Source organism: Strongylocentrotus purpuratus, unplaced genomic scaffold, assembly GCF_000002235.5.
Source record: "Strongylocentrotus purpuratus isolate Spur 01 unplaced genomic scaffold, Spur_5.0 spur5_scaffold_5, whole genome shotgun sequence".
In the NCBI taxonomy this organism is placed as follows: domain Eukaryota; kingdom Metazoa; phylum Echinodermata; class Echinoidea; order Camarodonta; family Strongylocentrotidae; genus Strongylocentrotus; species Strongylocentrotus purpuratus.
Genome location: NW_022145611.1, coordinates 41,373,098 through 41,395,997, shown reverse-complemented (window position 1 = coordinate 41,395,997; position 22,900 = coordinate 41,373,098). Strand labels below are relative to the sequence as shown.

General features: G+C 34.9%; 2 protein-coding genes across 3 annotated transcripts; one reads left to right on the top strand and one right to left on the bottom strand.

Annotated features, from left to right (window-relative positions):
- The first annotated feature begins 3,492 nt into the window (after window positions 1-3,492).
- LOC585814 (centriole, cilia and spindle-associated protein) lies at window positions 3,493-10,061 on the top strand. 2 transcript variants are annotated; one of them, XM_785624.5, is made up of 4 exons: window positions 3,493-3,581; window positions 5,184-5,579; window positions 6,209-6,396; window positions 7,348-10,061. In XM_785624.5, exons 2-4 carry the CDS (start codon window positions 5,219-5,221, stop codon window positions 7,561-7,563), a joined length of 765 nt encoding a protein of 254 aa, XP_790717.4. In that variant the 5' UTR covers window positions 3,493-3,581; window positions 5,184-5,218; the 3' UTR covers window positions 7,564-10,061. The 2 variants fall into 2 exon arrangements, with proteins under 2 accessions (XP_790717.4, XP_030854489.1); XM_030998629.1 differs by lacking the exon at window positions 3,493-3,581 and adding an exon at window positions 3,724-3,838.
- A 109-nt stretch (window positions 10,062-10,170) lies between these two features.
- Window positions 10,171-22,527, bottom strand: LOC115929517 (ras-related protein Rab-4B). The gene is made up of 7 exons (XM_030998630.1): window positions 22,433-22,527; window positions 18,625-18,705; window positions 17,958-18,072; window positions 16,833-16,895; window positions 15,423-15,577; window positions 14,691-14,786; window positions 10,171-14,070 (listed from the first exon to the last, which is right to left on the bottom strand). The coding sequence occupies exons 1-7, from the start codon at window positions 22,446-22,448 to the stop codon at window positions 13,964-13,966; spliced, it is 633 nt and encodes a 210-aa protein (XP_030854490.1). The 5' UTR covers window positions 22,449-22,527; the 3' UTR covers window positions 10,171-13,963.
- Between the last annotated feature and the right edge of the window lie 373 nt (window positions 22,528-22,900).

Sequence of the window (22,900 nt, the reverse complement as noted above, 5' to 3'; positions counted from 1 at the left end):
TCTCTTTCCTTCTCCAAGCTAATGTTGGTCTTGCTGGGCGCCATCTTTAAATGTATTAGGTATATAGACCTTTAAATTCCTCCTTTTCAATGTTTGACCTCGTATCTCAGCCCAGCAAAAGGTATTTTGGTTGGCAACAGACTGCGCTATTACTAAAGTATAGCAGTTGAGTTGGCAGATAGGGGCGGAACGAACTTTTTGAACACGGTATTATATACCTTTGGAAAAATGTACTTATATAAAATTGACAGTTTGAATAATCAATTTGACTCGGATTGTGTGGCATCAGCTGAGAATTGACTCAATTCAGAGTCAAGGTGGCTCGTTTTCCGTGTCACTTTAACCGCACTTTAACTAGGAATAGAGTTGACTCCCAGCTGACGACATTTAGAGTGAAATTTGACGCCGTGGAAATAAGAGTGTAGGTATACCCATTTGGTTCAGCTCCATTATTTTGAATGATTCAATATAAATTTGATTGATGATATGTTGTTGTCAATACCTCGACTGTGCTAGGGTTTGTCCATGCGCTCGAGTGTCATTATCAATATGCTCCTCTTGCCCGGCTCCAACTTTTGACTTACCAATAGACTAATATTCAAATTTATAGATGTACCACAAAATACTTGGAATTCAGTATGTATTATTTGTTGCTTCGTTGGGCAAGTCTTGGTAAACCTTCAGGTCGTCAAGAAAATCCTTTGTGTAAAAAAGCATGTATGCAATTTAAATATGTTATAGTACCGGTTTATATTATGAAATATCGCTAATTAACAGAGATCCCTCTTTAATTTTCCACGGACAAGATTATCAGATTACCCTTTGATAAAAATACTGGTACCGTGGATATTGATATTCATATTCATATCACGTTTGCTAAAGGTCGGCACCTGATGGTCCAGACTATCGTTTCAGTCTTTGTCTAAGCATGGACCTAATGCAAGTGGTCTGAGCACCACTTGGTGATATCGTTACATTTTTGTCCAAGTTTTTTTTTTTCAATATAAATGTAAGTATCATGATGTAATCATACAGTCATATACATATCCCTGGTATAGTCATAATAAAAAATTAGTTGTCAAATTACTGCCTTCTTACTTTTAATTATGTACGTCTCTCTAATTTTCTTTCCCTGTCATTTGTTCAAGTCTCCCAAGTCCCATGAACCTATTTTTTACAAGCTCTGCTTTTCTATAGGTTCCTGCACATTTCACAGTTTGTGTTTTTCTTGTCTGAGTTTTCATTTAAATGATAATAGTTGTCAAACAAATGTGATGATATGTAACTTTGTATAGTCTGATTTATTTGTAAATTATTATAATCATTTTTTGAATTATGAAACAATATGTCTTTTATGTATATTTTGTTATCTGTATTAGTAGTATTAGTAATAGTAGTAGTAGTAGTAGTAGTAGTAGTAGTAGCTCTATACAGAGCGAATACATTTTTCATTTCTTTTCACATAATGTAAACAATAACAAACAATAATAAACGTAATGATATAACAGAAGTGAGCATTGAAATATCGTTGACAACTTGACATTGTTTTTGGTCATTGTAATGCAAAAAGATTTGGTAACAGGAAATGAAAAAAACGAACCTACTTGAAAGCAATGCTTGTAAGGTGTAGGTTTTGATTTGATTTTTTGATTTGATTTGATTTTCTTCTGCATTCATGTAAGCATACAGTTTTTCGATAACAATAATAATATAAAGTACAATAAGTATTTTTCTGACAATGAATCATAAATAAGCAAATACATATATATATATATAAATTGTTATTTTAAAAAACGAAATGATAAATTGTCATAAATACTAAATTTCCTCAAACATTATAAAACATTATAAATTATTTGCGGAAGAAGGACTGTCATTGTAAGCAGATTGCTTGATAATACGACAGCCCCAGACAAAACTCATGAAATATATTAACGCATTTATTAAGCAGAAACGGATAGGTAATTGAAAATACAAATTTCGTTGATGGTGATGCAGATGAGGATGAGGATGATGAAGATGATGATGAAGATGATGATGATGATGATGAAGATGATGATGATGATGATGATGATGATGATGATGATAATGATGATGATGATGATGATGATGATGAGGTTCGCACATTAATAATTGAACTTTATACATTTATAACTTAATTTTGAAGAAAAAAATTACGGAATAAAAAAAAACACGACAGACAAAAAATTAAACAAAACAAAAACACATCAGAAACAGTAGCAGAATTACAAGATGAGGATGATATTGTATCTGTATGTGGAATGTGAAATCAATAAACTCAACCACAGAGGCCCCGTGGTGACTTTTACAATACACATGTCATTGTGTTTCTCGTTTCTCCGCTGAAGGTGAGCCATGATTTAAAAGTACAAAAAGTGTGTTTATGTGGGCTTACATTTTAATTAATCCGCCAAAAAAGGGAAGCATTCCGGGATATGCTTTTGTACATGCCCTTCTTTTCATTTCAAAACGATTGGTTTAAGATCATGAATTCAATAATTCATGGTTTATTTGGTTGACACACAAGTGAGAGTCAAGTTGTGCCTTTTATTTTGTTCTGGTATAGGAATGTGTTATGTTTTTCAGGATTTCTTCACCAACTCATTTTTTCCAGACTTGAAAAAAAAAAATTGTTTATTCTTTAGTCATCAATGCACGTTAAACGATTTTGACGGAGTCACTAAATGATCTTTATTGAAAAACAACCGTGTGATAAATTTGAAGTAACTAATCCTTTTTAAGATTGAGATCTGTAACAGCAGTGATAAATGGGTATATTTTGTGCAAACAGTTTTTTTAAATCTCTCTACTGACTCGCACACTGTGACAACAGTGACATCATCATTTTCAGGTGACATGCATGATTTTCTTTAAAAATAAAAATAATTGTTTGTCAATACCGCCTGTCATCAGAACAGCATTTTTGAACTGCCTATAATTACATGCCTATAACAATTATTACATAATTACATCTACTATTATTTACAATAAACCTATGGAGAATACATTATGAATAATCAAAAATAGATGTAAAAATGACTATCTTATAATTTTATAATTTTTCATGAAATTACAAATCAGATTTGACGTTTTATGATGAATCTACATGCAAGCATATTTATTTAGCATGCTCGGTATAGACAATTCGACGATAGCACTACCGTATTGTCATCTTTCGGAACTAGCAGCGCATCTTTGTGTTCGTCACTTTCGGTAAGATCAGATGTTATGAATAATTCATGATTCTCGGAAAATCAACAATGAACTGAACCAAGTTCTCCTTTTCTATCTCTTTGTCGATTTGTAAGTTAGAAATAAAAATAAGAAATATAATCCTAAAATGTTGATTTTGAAAACTTTCACCCAGCTATAATGTCCTCTAGATCTATAATGTGAAAGATTATTTAAATTTGGTCTAAAATAAATCACATGACCCTTTTGGTTCTCATTATACAGTACATGTACCTTTAAATCACGTGATACAAACAAATACCGATTTGCATGTTTCAAACTTAGTGGATCGGATGTGCCCGGTTGAGGATAACTTCAAAACAAACTCTGTAAGTAAACTGAAGCCCTATAATCTATAATCACAGATTGAATTAATTATTTTGTTGTGTATGATATAGTAGATACATCATATGAAATCCAAGTAAATAACCGTTGATTTCGTGAAGCAAAGTCGACGGTTCGCCAGTTGGCAAAGATGATTTGCGAATGCGGCGCTCGCGCTCTGCGTCTAGCTGCCTCTGTCTCACCGGTCTAGACTCGCGTCAGTCACGCCCGTGGGCTAGCTCTCGAGACGGGATCGGGAGAGGTCCGTAGTTCCTTTCCTGGCTTTTGGGCTTAGCTATGAGCCGTCGTGTGTGTCTGTGGGGGCAACGATGGTTTACTGTCTAGTTTCATAAGTTTGACAGTGATGCAATATTTTCTAAACTGTTAAATAGACTCTAGACTAATTAATTATCAATATCAAGAATTATAATAACGGATGAGCAACTTTGATGTGACAAAGAGCTAGAGAAAGCTAGTTTAAAATTCAAACTTTGTGCAAGTGTGTGATGGGGCATTTAGCGCATAACGTCCATCTGATCTCAGCGAATTGCAGCCTCATTTTCCTAAATTGGCGCTGACAAGGGCCCTTCTTAGGCTATCGCCGGCTAGCACTGACATTCGCTCAATGTTGTAAGATATTATTGGTGCGAGGAGAAAGCTTGCGATTTTCAGTTTGATCCAAATTAATCATGATGCTGTCAAACCCTCTAGGTCTAATTTCTGTTTGTTACAATTTTTTCAGTTCTCTTAAGTTTAAGTCTTAGATCTACGTAACTTTTTTTTAGGTTTGAAAAATTCTCATTTCGTCATATAAGATTCTAAGGGATAAACTGGAAATTTATTCTGAAATGTTCGTTGATTTTTCTATTTTATGTGTGTGCAATGCCATGTGTGCGTCAGTTATGTGTGAAGTGCGTTACCTATCTAAAGCATGACATGTCTCGGAGTGTTATGTAATATTACGTATTGACATTGCCATTGAACTTAAGTTGCGCTTAGGTTAAGTAGGCCCTCTCTCACTTAAAATTCGTAGCCACGTACTCGAGGGGATCGGCCAATGGGAGCACCTAGCTAAACTCACTGTACAACGCTCAATGCGCGAAGTTCTACATGTTGGGGCGGGTATGTGTGTCTGGATACTTGACAAAAATAAAGCATTCACTATTTAATTTACTTCAAATGTAATCATGAATTATGCCTCAAATAACACTAACCATATTCATAACTATCTGACTAACCGACAGCACCATTCATATTGGAATAATTGGATCCCTTAAGTCTTGACACTTTAAAATACAAAACATTAAAATATATCAAACAAAGATCTCCCCCGTGTCTCCACATGGAATGACAAGTCTGTCGACACGTACCTAAGAAGTCCAGATATTAATCAACCTGTCGGAGTGTCGGGTAATGACATGGGTTGACTACGGATTAGCTTAATTGTTGCTTGTCATTGTACCAACTTCAAATGTATACTTGATTTCAAAAGTATTTCAATGCAAATATCAATTCTTTTGGTATCTGTGGAATCTTATGCTGCAGAATTACAAGGGAAGCAAAGGGACATACGGTAATTAACTATGATTGTTTGCTATTAAACACAGGTTTGGGCAGAACCTTATCAATTATACAAAGGAGGATGGGATTCCGGCGGAGTGAGTACGATCGGCAATACAGAGAGCCAGGCTGGGATACATACCAGGACTACTACAAACAACAGGTCTTGTACAGGGCTTACCGCAGACGGCTGGAAAGCCACCACAACTTTGTAGAGTGGGACTGGGAGACAGAGAGCGAATCAGGAGGAGTTAGAGGTGACAGAGCGGCCGATAGACCAGAGCAGGTTCAAGCTGCAGGCACAAACCTAGAGGACCATTGGACCAGGCCTGTGAATGAAGGGGAAGCTATTGCTGCTAGGGGACTATCAGACAGGGAAGTGCAGACACCGGATTGGGGTGATGAGAAGACCAAGAAGAGGAGGAGAAGTGAATCCGCTAGAGGTAATCACATTCACAATACAGTAAATGGTAGTGCAATAGAAATGAAGATAATATTATACATGACATATTGCAGAAGTGTGTTGCATTAAAAAAACGAGAAGTCAAAAAGAACATTAGAAACTCAAACCTGAACTAAATGAATACATCGATAAATATACATGTTTTCAAAGAGAGATTTCAAACCACAGCATGAAAGAAGTAATGTAAAGTTGTAAACCAAACTTAACCAACCAAAACTGGGTGTTGTGGCGTGCGCCTGTAATCCAGCTAAAAGTGGAAGTTACAAAATGATTCAGCCGAGGACGCAAGTTCGAAGCTGAATCACGTCTTTTGGATGGTGACGTTTCAAGGTCGGTCCCCAGACGCAGGTTCGAAGCTGAATCACGTCTTTCGGATGGTGACGTTTAAAGGTCGGTCCCCAGACGTAAATAATGATATCTGATTGATACACGTCTGTAAAAACCCAATACACACATACACACACAAATATAATCTATATAGATACCTCCTGAATTGATAATAAACTCTTTATCAGAATGCTGTACTTGTACGTTTACCGAGCAAAAGTATGCAAGCTCTTTCTTTTTGCGTCATTCATCCTATTTTTTTTTTTTTTTTTTTACATCCAGGCCTCTCAAAAGGAGAAAGAAAGGTACCTGAGACTACACCCAGAGCCAAGACAAGTCTAGAGAGAGTCAGGGGAGGAGGAGGAGCAGAAGGGATTAGACCACCCTTACTTGCCTTTGGCTGGGCTGATAGGGAGAAGGACGTAGGATGTAAGCAGACGTTTAATGTGAGAGCATCAGCACATGGAGATGTAAGTTGAACTACGAATTGCCTGCTGAAATAATATTCACATATGCTACCAACTAAACTATACAAGCGTACTCCTTGAATGTTGTGATCACCAAAGTTGGTAGCCTAGCTAGAGCTGGGGCAATAATTGGAGCGCCTTGAATGCTTTCAGCACCTTCACATCAGCTTGGCAAATGCCAGAGTAAAATTACCGAGCACCTCTGAGTAGATTAGCTTTGTTCATGGGCAGGTCCAAGCTATTTGGATTGTGACGTACGGGACATTTCGAGACTTTAAACAAGAAATAACAACAGATGAAATTATTTATATGGCTATCTTTTGGTATGAGTCTGTGGCTATTATGGGCTAGTTCATTTGTGGAAAGTTTTAGTTCTGACCAATTTTTTAATTAATTTTTAATGTAATTAATGTGCTGCGTGACGTACGGACCACAGCGTCCCGTACGTCACGCAGCACATTAATTACATTAAAAATTAATTAAAAAATTGGTCAGAACTAAAACTTTCCACGAATGAACTAGCCCATAATAGCCACAGACTCATACCAAAAGATAGCCATATAAATAATTTCATCTGTTGTTATTTCTTGTTTAAAGTCTCGAAATGTCCCGTACGTCACAATCCAAATAGCTTGGACCTGCCCTCAAATAGACAGTACTATTCAAATGCTTTTAAGGTATTTGAGATTAAAACATATTTGACAGTTAGACATGTATGAGTCCATGCATGAGTTTTATAGTGCACCCTTACAAATTTATGGTTATGACCAGTTGTTAACAACTATATGAACAATCATAGATTTTGTATTTTACATTGGTTTTTCACAGAGCCCCCACCCCTTTACCTCCATTATATGAATGAACATTCACCTTCTATTTGTTCAAAATATATCTAATAAAAAATATGAATTTTCATCGTCTGAACTTTATCACTTATTCAATTGATGTCTATAGAACACCCAGGTTTTCCCAGCGGCTCTTCGTGCGATGAGGAGAAATCAGTATGCCATCGAGTATCGTGAGGAGCAGAAGAGACGAGAGAATCTGAAGACGAGACGGCTGCGTGCTGCGTTCAACGTTCCGCCTCCCGACGATACACTATGGATGACAGAATACCAGAGAAACTATACTGGCCAGTCTCAAACAACAAGGAGATCAGCCAGGAGATGATCTTATGGGATTAGTTAATCTTGAAAGATACAAAGTTTTACAGAGTAAAACTAACAGGTTTAGTTAAAAAAATACAATTATGGCAAGATTAATTTAACGCAAGTTATCTGGAGGAAATTCTCAAGGTAAATCTACATGAACCTGTAATATCATCAGGCAAATTATAGCATTTGCATATGATCAGTTATGTTGTATAACTTGAAAGAGTTTTTAACTTGTATACATTGGAGATAAAAGCAGCTTCAATGCAGCAGTATAAAAATGTGATGATCTACAAGGAAATATTTAGCCATGCTTCAGCAATTCAGATGGCGTCTTGTGTATGGTGAGACTCAACTCAAGTTGTTATAGTCCTGTAAATTATGATTACAAGAAAATTGACAAGCCACTTTGCACAAAGCTAAATCCTTCACAATATTCATTCTTTTGTGAGGGAATGATGAACAATAATGTTGGGGTTTTGAGACATTTATAAATCTCTTAATTTTTCAATCATGCAAACTGAAACAGCACCTAAATGTATGTGATTATATTTGTTCAACCCAGTTTTCATGAACAAAAATAAGAAATGGAAGATCTGATAAACTGTTGGTTGTAATAATGCACAAATAAGCAATCTTGTTGTCAGGACACAGTCAATCTACAAAATAATAAAGTTTCCTAAAACTTGTGGGTCATGAAGCGTTTTTATAAACAGGTCAGTCTTGTTGATTGCAGGAGTTTATGATTGCCATGGATATGTTAGGTTTCTCTTCCTCTCTGTAACAATAATTGTGCATACAAGTAAGTGCATGCAAAGTGTCTTCTGCTGTTTCTATATTGCAGCTTCTCTTTCAAAAATTGTTCACTATGTAGAATGGTAAGATAAATATGCCTTATCAATCGCAGCTGTATCATAGCTTCATATTATAGCAAAGTATATATTTTATCAAAGTTGAAATTTGTTATTGAAATAAATGTAATGTTGGTATATATACATTGTGTATGTATCATTGTACAGATAAACATAGTGCCTGATATTAGAAACTAATCACATGCACCTAGGCTTAAACCCTGTATGTTCCACTCTGCACTGATGGACAGGTAGTATGCATTAAAGGGATGTTCAAAGCACTATCTTGCCTGTATGATTGTTATTTAATTTCTTTCATTGTTTATAATGACCAAGATGACTAGGATGTTGATGAATGGTCGTTAAGAGAGTCATTTTGCCAGGAAAACAAGTTTTTGAAACAGTAAGAGGAATGAAATTAGAATGGTAGAGTTTACGTATAACTTATAGAAGTGTTTTGTAAACCGTTTAAAAAAAAGGCTAACCAAAATGATGAACAGCCAGTTTTAAAAAGAACGAACATTCGGGTTCATACTGTCGGGTTTCAAAATATTTGTTTATGTGGATAAAATTGTACACTTTTAAATTGAAAATTGATTGAATACGATTACTGCACTTTAAAAAAAAATATGGAGAATAACCCTATTCACTCTAGTTGTGATACAGAAAACCTGCTGTAGCAACCACCTGTCTGTAAAGACCACATTTTAAGATTCCTTAGAGCAGTGTTCCCAAACCTGTATATAAAGATCACCTGCCTCTATAGAGCATTTTTTCTTGTCTCCCGTGAGTGGTCTTTATGTTTAGGTTTCACTCTTATTTATTATTTGTTAGATGTCACAATTTGCATAGAACAAACGTGAGAGCATTAAAACATGCATCTACGTGTACATTGACTTATTACATCTCAAAAAACTTGAGGCCTGGCAATTCAAATTTTGTAGGGATGTTACATTGAACAAAATACAAATACTGGTATGGTATATTTATTCACTTTGCTAGGGAGATTTTAATTAAAACGGGGAGAATAAATGGTATTGTTGACTTCATTGCTGAATTATCATTCTGTTGAAGATATTCCTTTTTGCGATCTCTATGATACTTGATAACATACCGGTATTTCTAGCCATGGGCGATGAAGGTGTTAAAGAAATAGTAATTTTTGTTGAATGATCTTTGGTCAACAGTGTACAATATTATGAATTACAACTCCTTTGGATTACTGCTGCACATGTATTTATTCATTTGTTATAATTTTTTCAGAAGGGTAATGTCCCATCAGTGTGTATAAAACAGGAGCTTAGATTAAAAATTTCCAGAGATTAAAATTTAGATGTAGATGATTGGCAAAAATACTCTACTAGAATCAAGTATTTATTAGGAATGGAATCCTGACAAAATAAACAAGATTAATCGGACTAGGAGTTAGGTGCTAGTAAAATGTGCAGGAAATGGGTTTCAAGAAATAAATGGTCTTGTAACAAGCATGGGAATACAGTACTTGGGGGGAAATAATGAAACTGGAAAGAAAAATGTATGCGATATATACATATATATATATATATATATGTATGTCGAAAGTGCTACGATATACATGTAATGTTATGTACTACAGGAATGAAATTGTAATTAAAGAGCAGCATCCAAGGCTGGAAACGGTAAACAATTAGAATATTTTTTTATAACGTTTTGGTATTTCTGACAGATCAAGACAGGGAAAAAGAGAGAAAGAGAGCAAGAGAGTAAAGTTACACAAAAGACAATGCACACAGTAATTCATCATTATAATAACATTTATTTTATATGACAAATATGTTCATTTCATTGATACTTTCTTCTCTGGTACTATTACATAGCAAAGTGTCTTCTACTCAGCTTTTCATTCAACAATCACACCAACATTTTTATAACATGGTAATTCTGCACAGTAACAAAGATAATGGAAAGTAGATTAAAACTATCAAAAGATATATATATTTCACAAGAAAACAAAGTCTCCATTATAAGTTTTGAATGCAAACTAGACAATGAAAACACATATGTTTACGACATCTACAAGAAGGAAAATACAATTTTTTCAAAGAATGAAACAGTGATACATGTATATATTTGCGACAGAATTTACAATACGGTAAGCAACCATGAGCAAGGAATTATTTACACACATTTGCTTTCTTTGTTACAAAATTAAAACTATAGACATATACTATCTTCCTCATCACATGAATCTAGTTATCTTTTTTGGTTATAAATAATTTCTCCAGGCAAAATGAAGCTGCATTTATGTATTTCATAAATTACCCATGCACAAATGATTATGAATGTGTTTATGTGCAGTTAAGTCTTTCCTTAGTTCACATACAAATTAACCATTGGGTGAAAAAAATTAATTATTTCTTTAGCATAAACTGTTTATAAGCTGATTTTTTGTTTTTTATTTTCCAGTATATTACCTAAGCAAATTTTCACCAGTGTATTTTTTTCTAGATATTGACATAATCCTCAAAATATTAAACATTCAAAAAAATGTCATAAAAAGAACTTTATATTCATAAATATTACACAGATTTGATCCTACCTTGCTACAAACATAGTACCAATTTACCACCCTATTTCAAGTATGACACAAACAGTAGAGACTCAAATCATACTTCCCATATTCTTAGCAGCTTGGCTATCATTCAGGTATTTGACACACATTTTCTGCTCTCGGTTTCTGAGTTCAAAGTATAGTTGAACATGAAAAAATATGGTTAAATATTCCACATGCATACAAAATCTAAATCCGTTAAAACAATTACAGAAAAAATACAACAGCCAATAATAATCAAACCTAAATCTACCTGAATAGAAGTTGCCTTTTATCGGGTTAGTTCGGTATTCATACAAATTAGCAATGATAGTGATAATTAAGTATGTCTGTTGTTATTATTTATTTTAATTGTAGAAAGGGTACTGTACTTCTCATAAATTAAATGATTTGTTTTGTCCTCAGCTTTTCCATGTGCATAAACAGTTATCTATATGAAAACTTTATTCAATAAACATATAAGAGGAACGGTTCAACTTAATCACAAATATATCAACCCTTTTATCAAAAGAAAGATACAGAGAAAGAATATTGTAATTGAACTATACGGCAAAGATGTATATAGAGTAATAATATTGGCTAATTTTTACTACCGGTAGATAAATATACTGATATCTTGTACTGCACATTAAAGCAGCCATAAGGGCACAAAATCATAACTTACAGCTAATGGTTATATGATCTCTTTGCTAATATCACAATTAAAGATATGCTTGTTATAAAACATGCATATAAATCTACATTATCTTAACCTACATCTATATATACAATAATTATAAATTAATCCATTATCTGCAAATTTTACGATAAAAGAAACATTTTATAACTTTCCTTTGATAAAGCCTCTATTTGGATTCAAAGAGATATTTGGTACGACAATGAATCAAAGAAATGTATAGGATTGTGGAATACCAGGAATACACATAGCATTTGTTATCTACAGATCTCATAAAGATAAAACAATTATTGTTTCATTAAAATGACACATGAATGACTGCCAAGTGTTGGCAATGGCTGTGCTCGAAATGATTAGAAAAAAGTCTTTCCTAGTTAAAGTCGTGCAGAAAAAATTTAAATCATCATAATCTGTGGAAAGATCTAACAACATTACTAGCCTTTGGCAGGTCTAAATTAGCTTAGACCCAGGACAGTCCACACACAAAAATTGAAACATATAAAATTCAAACTTGAAAGGAGTATGAACCAATGTGCGTGACAGGTGAAGTGAGGGGTGAAGTCCCTTGTGGCAAGGGTCCATATCTTGCATAAGGACTGTGTGCAATCTGTGCCATATTTTGAAGCATTTTCAAACAAACTTTATGACTAAACATTTAAGAAATAATTGTGGGTGAAAAAGAAATTATCCTATCACTGTTATATGCTAAAACTCTTTGTAGACCCCAGAGACCATCACTGTCTGACATTTCATTTTTTGTTGTTTGTTACCCCAAAATTACTTTAAGTATCTTGAGAGCATTAGATTATGTTTATTGTAATAAATTAAAGTTAAGAAACTAAAAAGTGTAGTGTAATACATGTAATGTGAAATTTTCACAGTACCAGTACTTTTCTTAAACATTTATTTACAGGCAAGATATATTGTGTATCACAAGAGTAACAAGACTATGGTATGCATGACCAAAAAAGAAATAAAGAATTGTGAAAGGATATATAAAACGTTACATTCACCAAAGATGTAACACAAAGTATGAAAGAAGAAATCAATCATTCTCTAGCCATGTAAGGAATGAAGGTGCCAGAAAATTCTTGCACATGACGTGTACTTCAGAAGAAAGCTGATGAATTTGAGATTAATTAATCAATTCATAACGATAACATGTTTATCCATTACTGACGTTCAGCTGAAGGATATTTGATGGTACATAATAACTGAGTGAAAAGGGTATTGAATCTTACATTTAAACATCCTTACATGATATAAGCTCAGAATCCAATTGCAAAATGCTTGCTTCACATTTAAGGAATACATTAAAACCCAGGTAATGCTTTGTAGTACCAGCGTGCAAAAACTTCAACAGTTATTTCTGATAGAGTAAAATAGCATGTTTTTCATGGTTTGTTAACAAGTATGTAAATAAGATATTCCATTCATCATACACTTTAACATGAGTCTTACACTGTATGTACTGTCAAGCAGATACTTTTGTGATATTTTTTCAGCAGACCGTGATAGAAAATAATGAAGGGGTGCATAGTATTGAACTACACATATTCCTAGATCATAGCATTGATCTTTGCTCTACAGGAAGGTATGAAGGAATCTACTACACCCTCATCATCATATTGCTGTTCTTTACTAAGACAGCCATTACCATATCACCATATAGAGACTTGTTTCAATCACCCACTTCACCTGGTGTAAGCTCCTAATATATATATATATATATACACTAGTTAGTTATTGCAAGTAAATTGTAAATCAAAGTTCAGACTGACATGCGTGGTAGCCTCCTGGCACAAACTAGCAGCTTGTGTGTGTACTATTCAACTGCACATTAGCAGTCTCTATATCACAAGTTTTCTAGTATATGCCTGGTTTACCAGCACTTCAACAGAAAATAAATTCTGAGTAGATTCCTTCTCATTTTCTTGAAAAAAGTTGGAGGATATTTCCATCAACTTACAAATTTGTGCAATAAGACTTTCTTATGAATAAAATACATTTTTCAAGTTAGCAAGCAGTCATTGAACATACATATGACTGTAATAGTGAGATTGTTTGAATGGAATATTAAAGCAATCATAAATATTCATAATCTTGATGTCTGTCGTGAAGGTGTGTGCACTATATGAAACGTTACATCTGAACCTACAAACTTCACCAGGAAGGGACGTTAAAAGGTATGGACCGGCATCATAGAGGTTTCACAATTGGCATGGTTTATAGGGCTTGGGTGTTGGACGTGTTGGCTGGCTGGAGCTATTATTGATGATCATAGGTTGTCAAGATGGTTTCCTCAGCATGGGCACTGTTGGGTACTCCTGACAGGCGGTCTGGTGACTTTCCGGAGAGTGGAATCACCGTACTGGATTCCTGATCCCATCCTCTCTGGATCTAACTCACCTAAACACACAAGCCACAAACATGGTATACATTCTTTAATGGTTGAAAGCAGTCTAAAGAATACAGGGGCTGTGAGGGTGATCCCACATTTGCTTTTTTGTGTGTCCAAAAGTACAGGGTTAGGGTTAGGGTTACAATTGGATTTAAGATTAGGTATACAGGGTAAATGTAAGGTTTTTCTTTGTTTTTTATGTCCAGGCAGGATTGAACATATGAATTTGATATGATAAATGTAAGAAACTGACTGTGAAGCAGTTGTCGCAGGAGCATGTGTTACACAACAACTCTGACAGATATCTAAATCTGGAGAGCTTTCAAAAGTACTTCTGAAAAACTGCTATGGGGGTCAAATGAAAATGTCTAGAATTCCAGTCGATATGTATGTGTCAATCTTGTACACAGATATAAGAAGGCTAACTATATTTTCTTTTTATTCAAATAGGCCACATTGCTTGAATGAGCATTCCAAAAGAACCAAATACATTTGAGAAGATTTGAATGTTTGCAACCAGTAATCATCTCCTACATCCAATCTCAAACTCTTAACATGGACACGAAAAGGCCTATCCCTAATATAAGGAATGACATAGAACAATATGTTTCTCATAACTCATTCTTACCTAATTCTATTTTGTTGAGTATCGATCTGGCACATTTCAAGAAAGCCTCTTCTACGTTCTCTCCTGTCAACGCACTTGTTTCTAGGAACATCATTTCTGAAAGACACAACATAAATCAATAAGTTATTACAAAGTGGTGATTCCAATCACCAATATAACAAAAGAAGCTCCTTGAACACATTTTTAGAATTATTACTTCAAACTCATTGAATTGCAACTGCGTGAAACAAAGGTCCTACCCCTATTATTAACTGAGGTCTGTGTTAAAATAAACAGAAATATGAAGCTATGATACTTACATTATTAAAAAGAAAAAGAAAACAATTCAATTCAATTCAATTTTATTTCGCAATATAAAAATCAAAATATACAAAGTAACAGTAAATTTTAACTATGTTTACAAAGGTTATATGCGGGGCTTTCCATGAAGGTTGCGAAAACCTGTGAAGTTGGATCGCCCATTAAAGAATGAAAAACAATACAAAAAGAAATATAACATATTATAAGCCCACAAAAATAACTGTATATTAAAGCCCCACTGCACTACTTATAGCTACTTGCGCCCTCTATATAGCAAACAATGCCGAGCTGATTTGATGAGATAACCACCTGTCACTGACCTTGCAGGGAGGTCTAATCCCCTGGCCAAACTAGTACAGACAGGCTTTAACATGTCATATCCAATTTACCAAAATATTTGATCTTTTTTTTAATCACAGAAGTCTTTCTTACCATTCTCTTGTGCAAATCTACTGGCCTCTAGGAAGGTAACCTCTCTATCTGCATCCAGATCCTTCTTGTTACCACAGAGGATGATGACGATGTTTGGACTAGCCAACGTCCTTGCATCTGTTAGCCATTTCGTCAGAGCATTATATGTCTCTCGACTGGGTAGCAAGGAGAAAAGAATTAGAATGAAATTCTGAAAGTACATGATAAATACGACTGCTTGAATACAAAACAGTATCAAGTAACCTAATTTCAAGTCTCTCTTGCACAGCTTCCTAGCATTCCTACTGTCTTACTAGGAACCTTGAATACTAATGAAAAATAAGTATGATATACCAAACTGGCAACCTGGATAAAATCTATTACAGGCACCATTGATTTGGGATGGCCAATGATTGAGAACAGACCAAGCATAAATATTTTCATTTTTTTGTTGACAACTCCTCTTTATATTTCTTCCTTTTTTAAACTTGGGAATAACAATTTAACCTCTGTGTTTGTCCATTGAAAAAGCATATTAGTTAATTCTAGGGAAGGCCTTCCCCTGACATAGAAAATCATAGGCTTCTGCTCATTCCATCTTGCTACAAACTACAAAATTAATCCTTTTTCTACTGCCTTTTATTCTTGCACTTCATTTTTTTCCTTCTTTATTCTTTATTACTTTTATTCACCCCTTTGCATGCTCCTACTTAACAAGAGACATACATGTTTACATGGTATATACAGTAGCTGATGATCTAGGATGACATTACAAAATCTGGGGCTGTATTCTGGATATCTCTGTTAGTTAGAGGTTGGTTGATTATTGTCATAACAAACTGAAAATGTGCAGAATTAACACTTATTATTGGTTGCACATATGTCTATATGAACTATATGAATCTTTGCCCATTGACTTGTATGTGCACAAAAGAACTACCGGTAATGGTTTGTCCCATTATATTGATTTTTATGACAAGCAAAATATACCTACAAAGTGGTAGGATTTCAGAATATAGCCCAAGAAGAAATAATACAATTTAAATTCCCCTATTTCCTACATTCACACTTTGTTTGAATATATTAAGATAAGAATAATCTATTCATACGTGATATATACGTCGACCCCAAATTCTAAATGAATGTAACCTAAACTCTGTGGATTATAGGGTATTAGTACTGCAGGCTCAAATTCATCAAATTACTCAAACATACATGTAGCTTGCTAATTTGCCAAAAATCATGTTATCAATATGCCTATATCTCACTCAATTTGTTGAGAGGATAGTCTTTTCACCAATTTCAATCTAACATGTACTGTAAATGGTACACGTACTTGCCTTGATTCTATTCTACTCCTTAAAATCTCATGCAGAAGGGAGGGGGGGGGGGTACTGATAAGTTTGAAACTCACTTTCTGTTAATACTAACCTTGTGATGTCATAGACAAGTAATGCCCCAGCTGCACCTCTGTAGTAACTCCTTGTTACTGACCTAATATGAACGAAAGAAAGAAAGTGATAATCCTTAATTTCTATTGTTTTCATTTTTATTTCATTACCATTTTAATAATTTTAATCATCAGATTGGCAATTAGCCATAACAGGCAAATTCATTGAACATTTGGTTAAGCAAATACAATGATTAAGCCAGCGTTTAATGTTTTCAGCTACCGGTAATAACAAAACTCACAATTCTCAGTAGCTTTGAATAATTACCCACCGGTATTCTGCAATAAACTACCATATCAATGATAGGTGGGCAATATTCTATATCCATATCACTCTAGTTCACGTAGATCAGCATTTGATTCATTTTAATTTCTGTTAATAATCCTCAGGAAATATCAAAATATCAATAAAACAATTACTTGAAATTCTTTTTGTTTTGTTTTACTGCGACAGGCTAAAACCATGAATCTTCTTACAAGAGTAAGTACCCCATTAAAGGTAATACAAAGTTTTGGTATGGGGTCATGAATTTGGTTTAAATGAACATATTGGAAGCATATGCGATCCTACAATATTCAGTGATCGTTGTTGCGGTTATAATCGAGTTTACAGTGATGAAATTGTAAATAATAAAGTCTTTATGTTGTATATCTCCTTCTCCAGGTCAAGATATCAAGAAGCTTTAAAACAATGTTTCTTGACTAAAATCGACCAATTTGCTATTCCCGTTTGGAAATCATATATCACAACTGCATGTTCTGAGAATTTCACGGTCGCAGCTACCATTGGATGGCCGTATAAGCTATTTGAAATTTTTCAAAATTTACCAGGAGCACCGGTAAATTTTTATATTCAATTTTTTCAAAAGCAGAAGTGTTTTAGGGGCTAATTTTACTAGTGCTTATACTACATTCTCAGGGGCATCCAAATGTATCAAAATTGTAAAGAATCGCTATCCGGCCCTTTTCAAAATTTCCCAAGACTTTGTATTACCTTTAATGTTATCACTGCATTTCATGACTTTCAATAATGATTCTAATACCAAACATTATTGTTGGTATAGCCACAAACATCTTTCTTCTCACTGGATAATTATTGTTCGTACCTAAACCTTTCTTGACCTGCTGTGTCCCAGATTTGTAACTTGACTGATTTTCCTCCAGCATTGATGATCTTTGAGCCAAACTCAACACCTATTGTGTGATTTGAGTCTTGTTTGACTGAAATGGAAAAATAAATATACATTGAGAATTCTAACATATATGACAGTGTATGGAGATTGGATAATGCCAATTCTACATGTACATATATATTTCAGTCTTTTAAATGTACCAATTATGTGCAAAATAATCATAGAACTCATCACCACTTTTGATGATGCTTTGTAATTGATAAACAAATTGGTGTAAGAGGACATGAAAAGCAAGATTATATGGGTAGGAATTTTGCTTTGGATATGAAATTGTTATGATTGACTGTAGAGTTATTTGGACCACAATATATTACACTTCTTATTATTCTTATTGCATAGAACATAGATTTTCCCTGCATCATTTCATTTTTCTGAAAAACTTTTAGGGATGTTATTCTTAGATTGTCATGTCCAGTAAATCAGGGAACAGATAAATTGCTTTTACAACCAAGTCAAAATGTCTAATAGCACAATCAAACTTATTTACTCACATAATGTAAATAATAGCTTTAAGCTATTAACATTAAACCACAAAATTATTATCATAGCGAAAGAATAAAATAAAAAATTGTTAACTTACATTTGCTTTCGATGAATTGATGAAGAATACATGACTTTCCTGTTCCTGCGCTCCCAATGACCAGGAATTTGAACAAAAAATCTGAGGAATGAAGAATTATAATGATGAAAACAAAAAGATCTAGTCAGAGAAAAGCTAACTGAACTGTCTGACAAGACAGCCTTTCTGGCTTCCATCTTGTATCAAAATAAGTTTCTGTTCATCAATCAACTATAGTCTGAATTAATTGTAACAATTCCTAAACTTGTTATTCAACTATCACACAAAAATCAGTGTACAATAGACAATTTGTGTTTGATTGATCACACCTTCAAATATTCCTAACTTTCTTATTTTTAATTGAATTTTGGTCAAACTTTCAGTTACCGCTTTCTCTCATTTTTATGCTCCTATTAAACCCAAATTAATATCAGGGTGGATTTCCCCTTTAAAATATCACAAAGGCCACATCAGTTTGATAGATTTTCTTGCCGGACACCTGAATAGCAGGCGATTAGATATGGGTATGCCATTTGCTGTACACTCTGAGCTTATAAAAACATGAACCAAACAAAACTTGCATATATATTGTTGTAGCTTTCAGGATACTGGTATTAAAGATCTTATGAATTTATTGTACAAAAATATGACTTACCAACCTTAAAAATGAAGAAGGAAAGGCAAAATCTTTGAAGCTTTGCAAAAATTCAAGACTGACAGAAATCGCCAATTAAGCTAAAGTCAGTATAGTGCTTGCTGGAAGCAACATTATTATGGTATTGTCAAGACGATGGCAGACGGCTAACGTAAACATTTATTATAATATCAAGCTCTTTTGGCGATACCATAGTACCCGATGGGTAATGACGGGCTGCTAACACATTTTCATATACTTCTCTTTTGTTCTCTCGACAATGCCATAGTGCCATAGTGCCATCGCTTTTGGCTAGTGCTAAAACCTGATTGACAATTCCTGTCATTCGTATATTTTGCACCATCCATCCCATGTTGTATATCGTTGATTCAACATGGCGAAGAAAAAGTACATGCGCGGTATGTACTGTCAGCATGCATACTTTCTCTTCACCATGTTGAATCGAGGATAAACAACATGGGATGCGGATGCGATGAATTGGGTTAGGATGAGGAATTACCCTTTTACCCATCAAATTCAAAGACTTCTTCAAATTATAATTTCAAGTGGTTGAACTCACTCCAGCAAAGCTTAGAGAGTCAATGCCAATGCGTATTGACCTCTAGCACTGCATACATGCTGTGAGGCAGGGACCTAGAAGTCTATACACAAATACACACACCACACAATATCGCATAGACTGTACACAATCATGTCGATGCAGCTGTAAGCAAAGTTTGATACTAGACTTACAATTTGAATTTTTAAATTATTCTTTTTAACATCATTAAGTTGAAAAAAATGTATTTTACTGCTATTTAGGTGTCATCAATTGTCACTAAAGTACCGATTTTTAGTGAAATCAGTTGAGTTTTGTACAGTGATGTTTGAAATGTTGAGAATCAAAAGCACAGCTTTTACTACACAGCCAGGATAGTAATGCTCCTATGTGTGGTTGAACTGGTGCCCAGAGGAGTCAAAAAACAATGTAAGTCAAAATTGTAATTAGGCCTACTACTTCTTTACATTCCGCGAAAATGTGACCCAACCCGCTGTCTGAATCGTTTTCCTGTGCAGGCTCTGTAGATTCAACGCCTTCGGTGGTGGCGGAACTCCCTGGAGTTAATTATGCCTTATGGTAGGGTGTCTGATCGCGCACCCGATGTTGTGTGCTAAAATACTTCCCATAGAGATTGCACGCATCCCTATGCAGTCTACGTGCATTGCGCGACCATGAAAATTGGTCAATGATTTTATGAAAAAAATTGAAATTCAAACCTTTGGGGCTTGTGATCCTGAAGGTAAAACTCAATAAATGAGGTGTCATATGAAAGAGCAGGTTTTTCTCCATATTCTCCAAAGGGGCGCACCCCCGAAATTCTAAAAATATCTTGGTCAAAACAGCGATTTAAATGTTGTTTGCATCCTAGCTCCAAAATTTGCCACTTTCCTGAGCTGCGCCCCCGGGCTTATGTCCGGCTAGACGTAAGGAAAATATGAATGCACTTATTTTTTCGCTAGCCCCAAGAGATCACTCGCCCCAACAGTTTAAAAATACCCTTCCCACATTTTTGGAATCAGCTAATTAGGGAGGCGTGAGCTCCGCTCAGTCCAAACCATGGTTACATCGCGTAACATGTGCGCTTATAGTGAATGAAAGTATGGATGGCCGTTCCCACCATAAACCCCGGAAGTGAATACACGTTATAGTCAATGGCAATATCGCGGAGACATCTCCGCGATATTGCCATTGACTATAACGTGCATTCACTTCCGGGTTTTTTGTGCGACGAACGCTAACCATACTAGTCAATGGCACGTGTCGCGGAGACAGCGTAGCTCAAGCTTGCAAGTCGCGCATTGGCTTAGCAGCATGCGTACGATATGCATACGCTTGCATATCGCGCGATACAGCTGTTTGGCTAAATTTAGCAAAACAACATCACTCTGCGTGGACGTCTTTTTCGTCGATTTTGACCAAAATGATATGAATATACCAGCATTTTGGAGGGACTGTATCTTTTGATTGAAACATCGGTGAAGCTTCAAATTTGAAATGTATTATTCTGACTACACTTTTTATTCAAATATCAAACAAAAATGGTGAAAAACGATCACAAATTGAAAATTGAAAAATCGTTCAGACACCCTACTTATGGATTAACATGATCTAGATCTAGTCACAAAACATGTCGAGCCACAGTCAAAACATGTCGAGCAACATGCTTAGATTTAGACCGAATTTTCCGTCTCTTTCGTTCGTTAGCCTCTTATTGGGGTAGGGTCGGCCGGCTCTCTCTTTAGAGACGGAAACCGTCTATACACATTCCCTTGATAACGCCACGGCCATTTCAGGTCGTAGCGTTTTGCCCCCAAAATCCCCCAAAATGTCATTTTACCTCGTGCATTTTATATTGTAAATTAGGCCTAGGCTATAATAAATCAGTTCCACTTACCAACTTGACTGAAATAATCAGTTTAATAGTCCCTTTTTAGGAATTTATGGGTCAAAATCGAAATCCATGTTGAAAAAGATTTTCAAAATGGATTTCGATTTTGACCCATAATTTCCTAAAAAGGGACTATTAAACTGATTATTTCAGTCAAGTTGGTAAGTGGAACTGATTTATTATAGCCTAGGCCTAATTTACATGTGGATATGCACGAGGTAAAATGACATTTTGGGGGATTTTGGGGGCAAAACGCTACGACCTGAAATGGCCGTGGCGTTATCAAGGGAATGTGTATAGACGGTTTCCGTCTCTAAAGAGAGAGCCGACCCTACCCCAATAAGAGGCTAACGAACGAAAGAGACGGAAAATTCGGTCTAGCTTAGATTCTACTTAAATTTAAAAGAAATCAGCTTTAGTTTCAGGAAAGGCACAGATTACCACAACATTAGTTACCTCTGCAGTTTGTCTTTGAAGAGAGCGTCAACACCCCAAAAAAAAAAAATGTTTTCTCCAAGCAGACAGGTTTTTCACAAGTGACAGTGTTTACTGAGTCAGTGAGTGTCAGTGACAATGAACATTGAAAACACAACCCACTTCATCATTGCAATTGCATTGACATTGTCTTGCGTAGACCTGGTTTGGGATAGAAGGGTCTTCCATTCTTACAACCACCATCAGCATATTAATCCTCATTCATGTTCTTAGTTTAGACCCATTTATCAATAAATAAAGTGTCACTTACCGTATGATTCTGACATTTTTAGATCATTCAGGGGTCTCTTCTCTGACTCAGCTAGCTGCTCGTAAATTTCTCCACCTTGTCAATATAATCCCAAACGATCAAATAATTGTTTTAGAATATATATAATAAGAATTTAAAAAGATATAATTTTGCAATTTAATAAATATTTATAGTAATATTTATTTATTTTATTGTTTTAATTTGATTAAAAAGTAAATACTATTTATGTTTTTTATTGTAATCATTATTCATATACAGGGGTATTAGATCGAAAAAGGACTTCGAGCGAGATGAGAAATCAGCTGGCAGCGTAGCATAATCTATGCGTGCCAAAGAGAGATCAGTCCCGAAACTAAACAGACGAGCATATTGTGGTATACAGGCATGTATTTCTCGTACAGGAATACATACATGATCACATTCACGACATAAATACCAACTCTTTTCTTTCGTATTTAGCATCTGGCC

Excerpts from the sequence above, each read along its gene's own strand:
- LOC585814 (XM_030998629.1), top strand. The coding sequence starts at position 3,739 with ATGCGGCGCTCGCGCTCTGCGTCTAGCTGCCTCTGTCTCACCGGTCTA. Across the intron at positions 3,839-5,183 it reads TCGAGACGGGATCGGGAGAG|GTTTGGGCAGAACCTTATCA; the intron begins GTCCGTAGTTCC and ends TATTAAACACAG. Across the intron at positions 5,580-6,208 it reads GAGAAGTGAATCCGCTAGAG|GCCTCTCAAAAGGAGAAAGA; the intron begins GTAATCACATTC and ends TTTTACATCCAG.
- LOC115929517 (XM_030998630.1), bottom strand. Across the intron at positions 14,787-15,422 it reads TAGATTTGCACAAGAGAATG|AAATGATGTTCCTAGAAACA; the intron begins GTAAGAAAGACT and ends TGTGTCTTTCAG. Across the intron at positions 14,071-14,690 it reads ACTCAACAAAATAGAATTAG|GTGAGTTAGATCCAGAGAGG; the intron begins GTAAGAATGAGT and ends TTGTGTGTTTAG.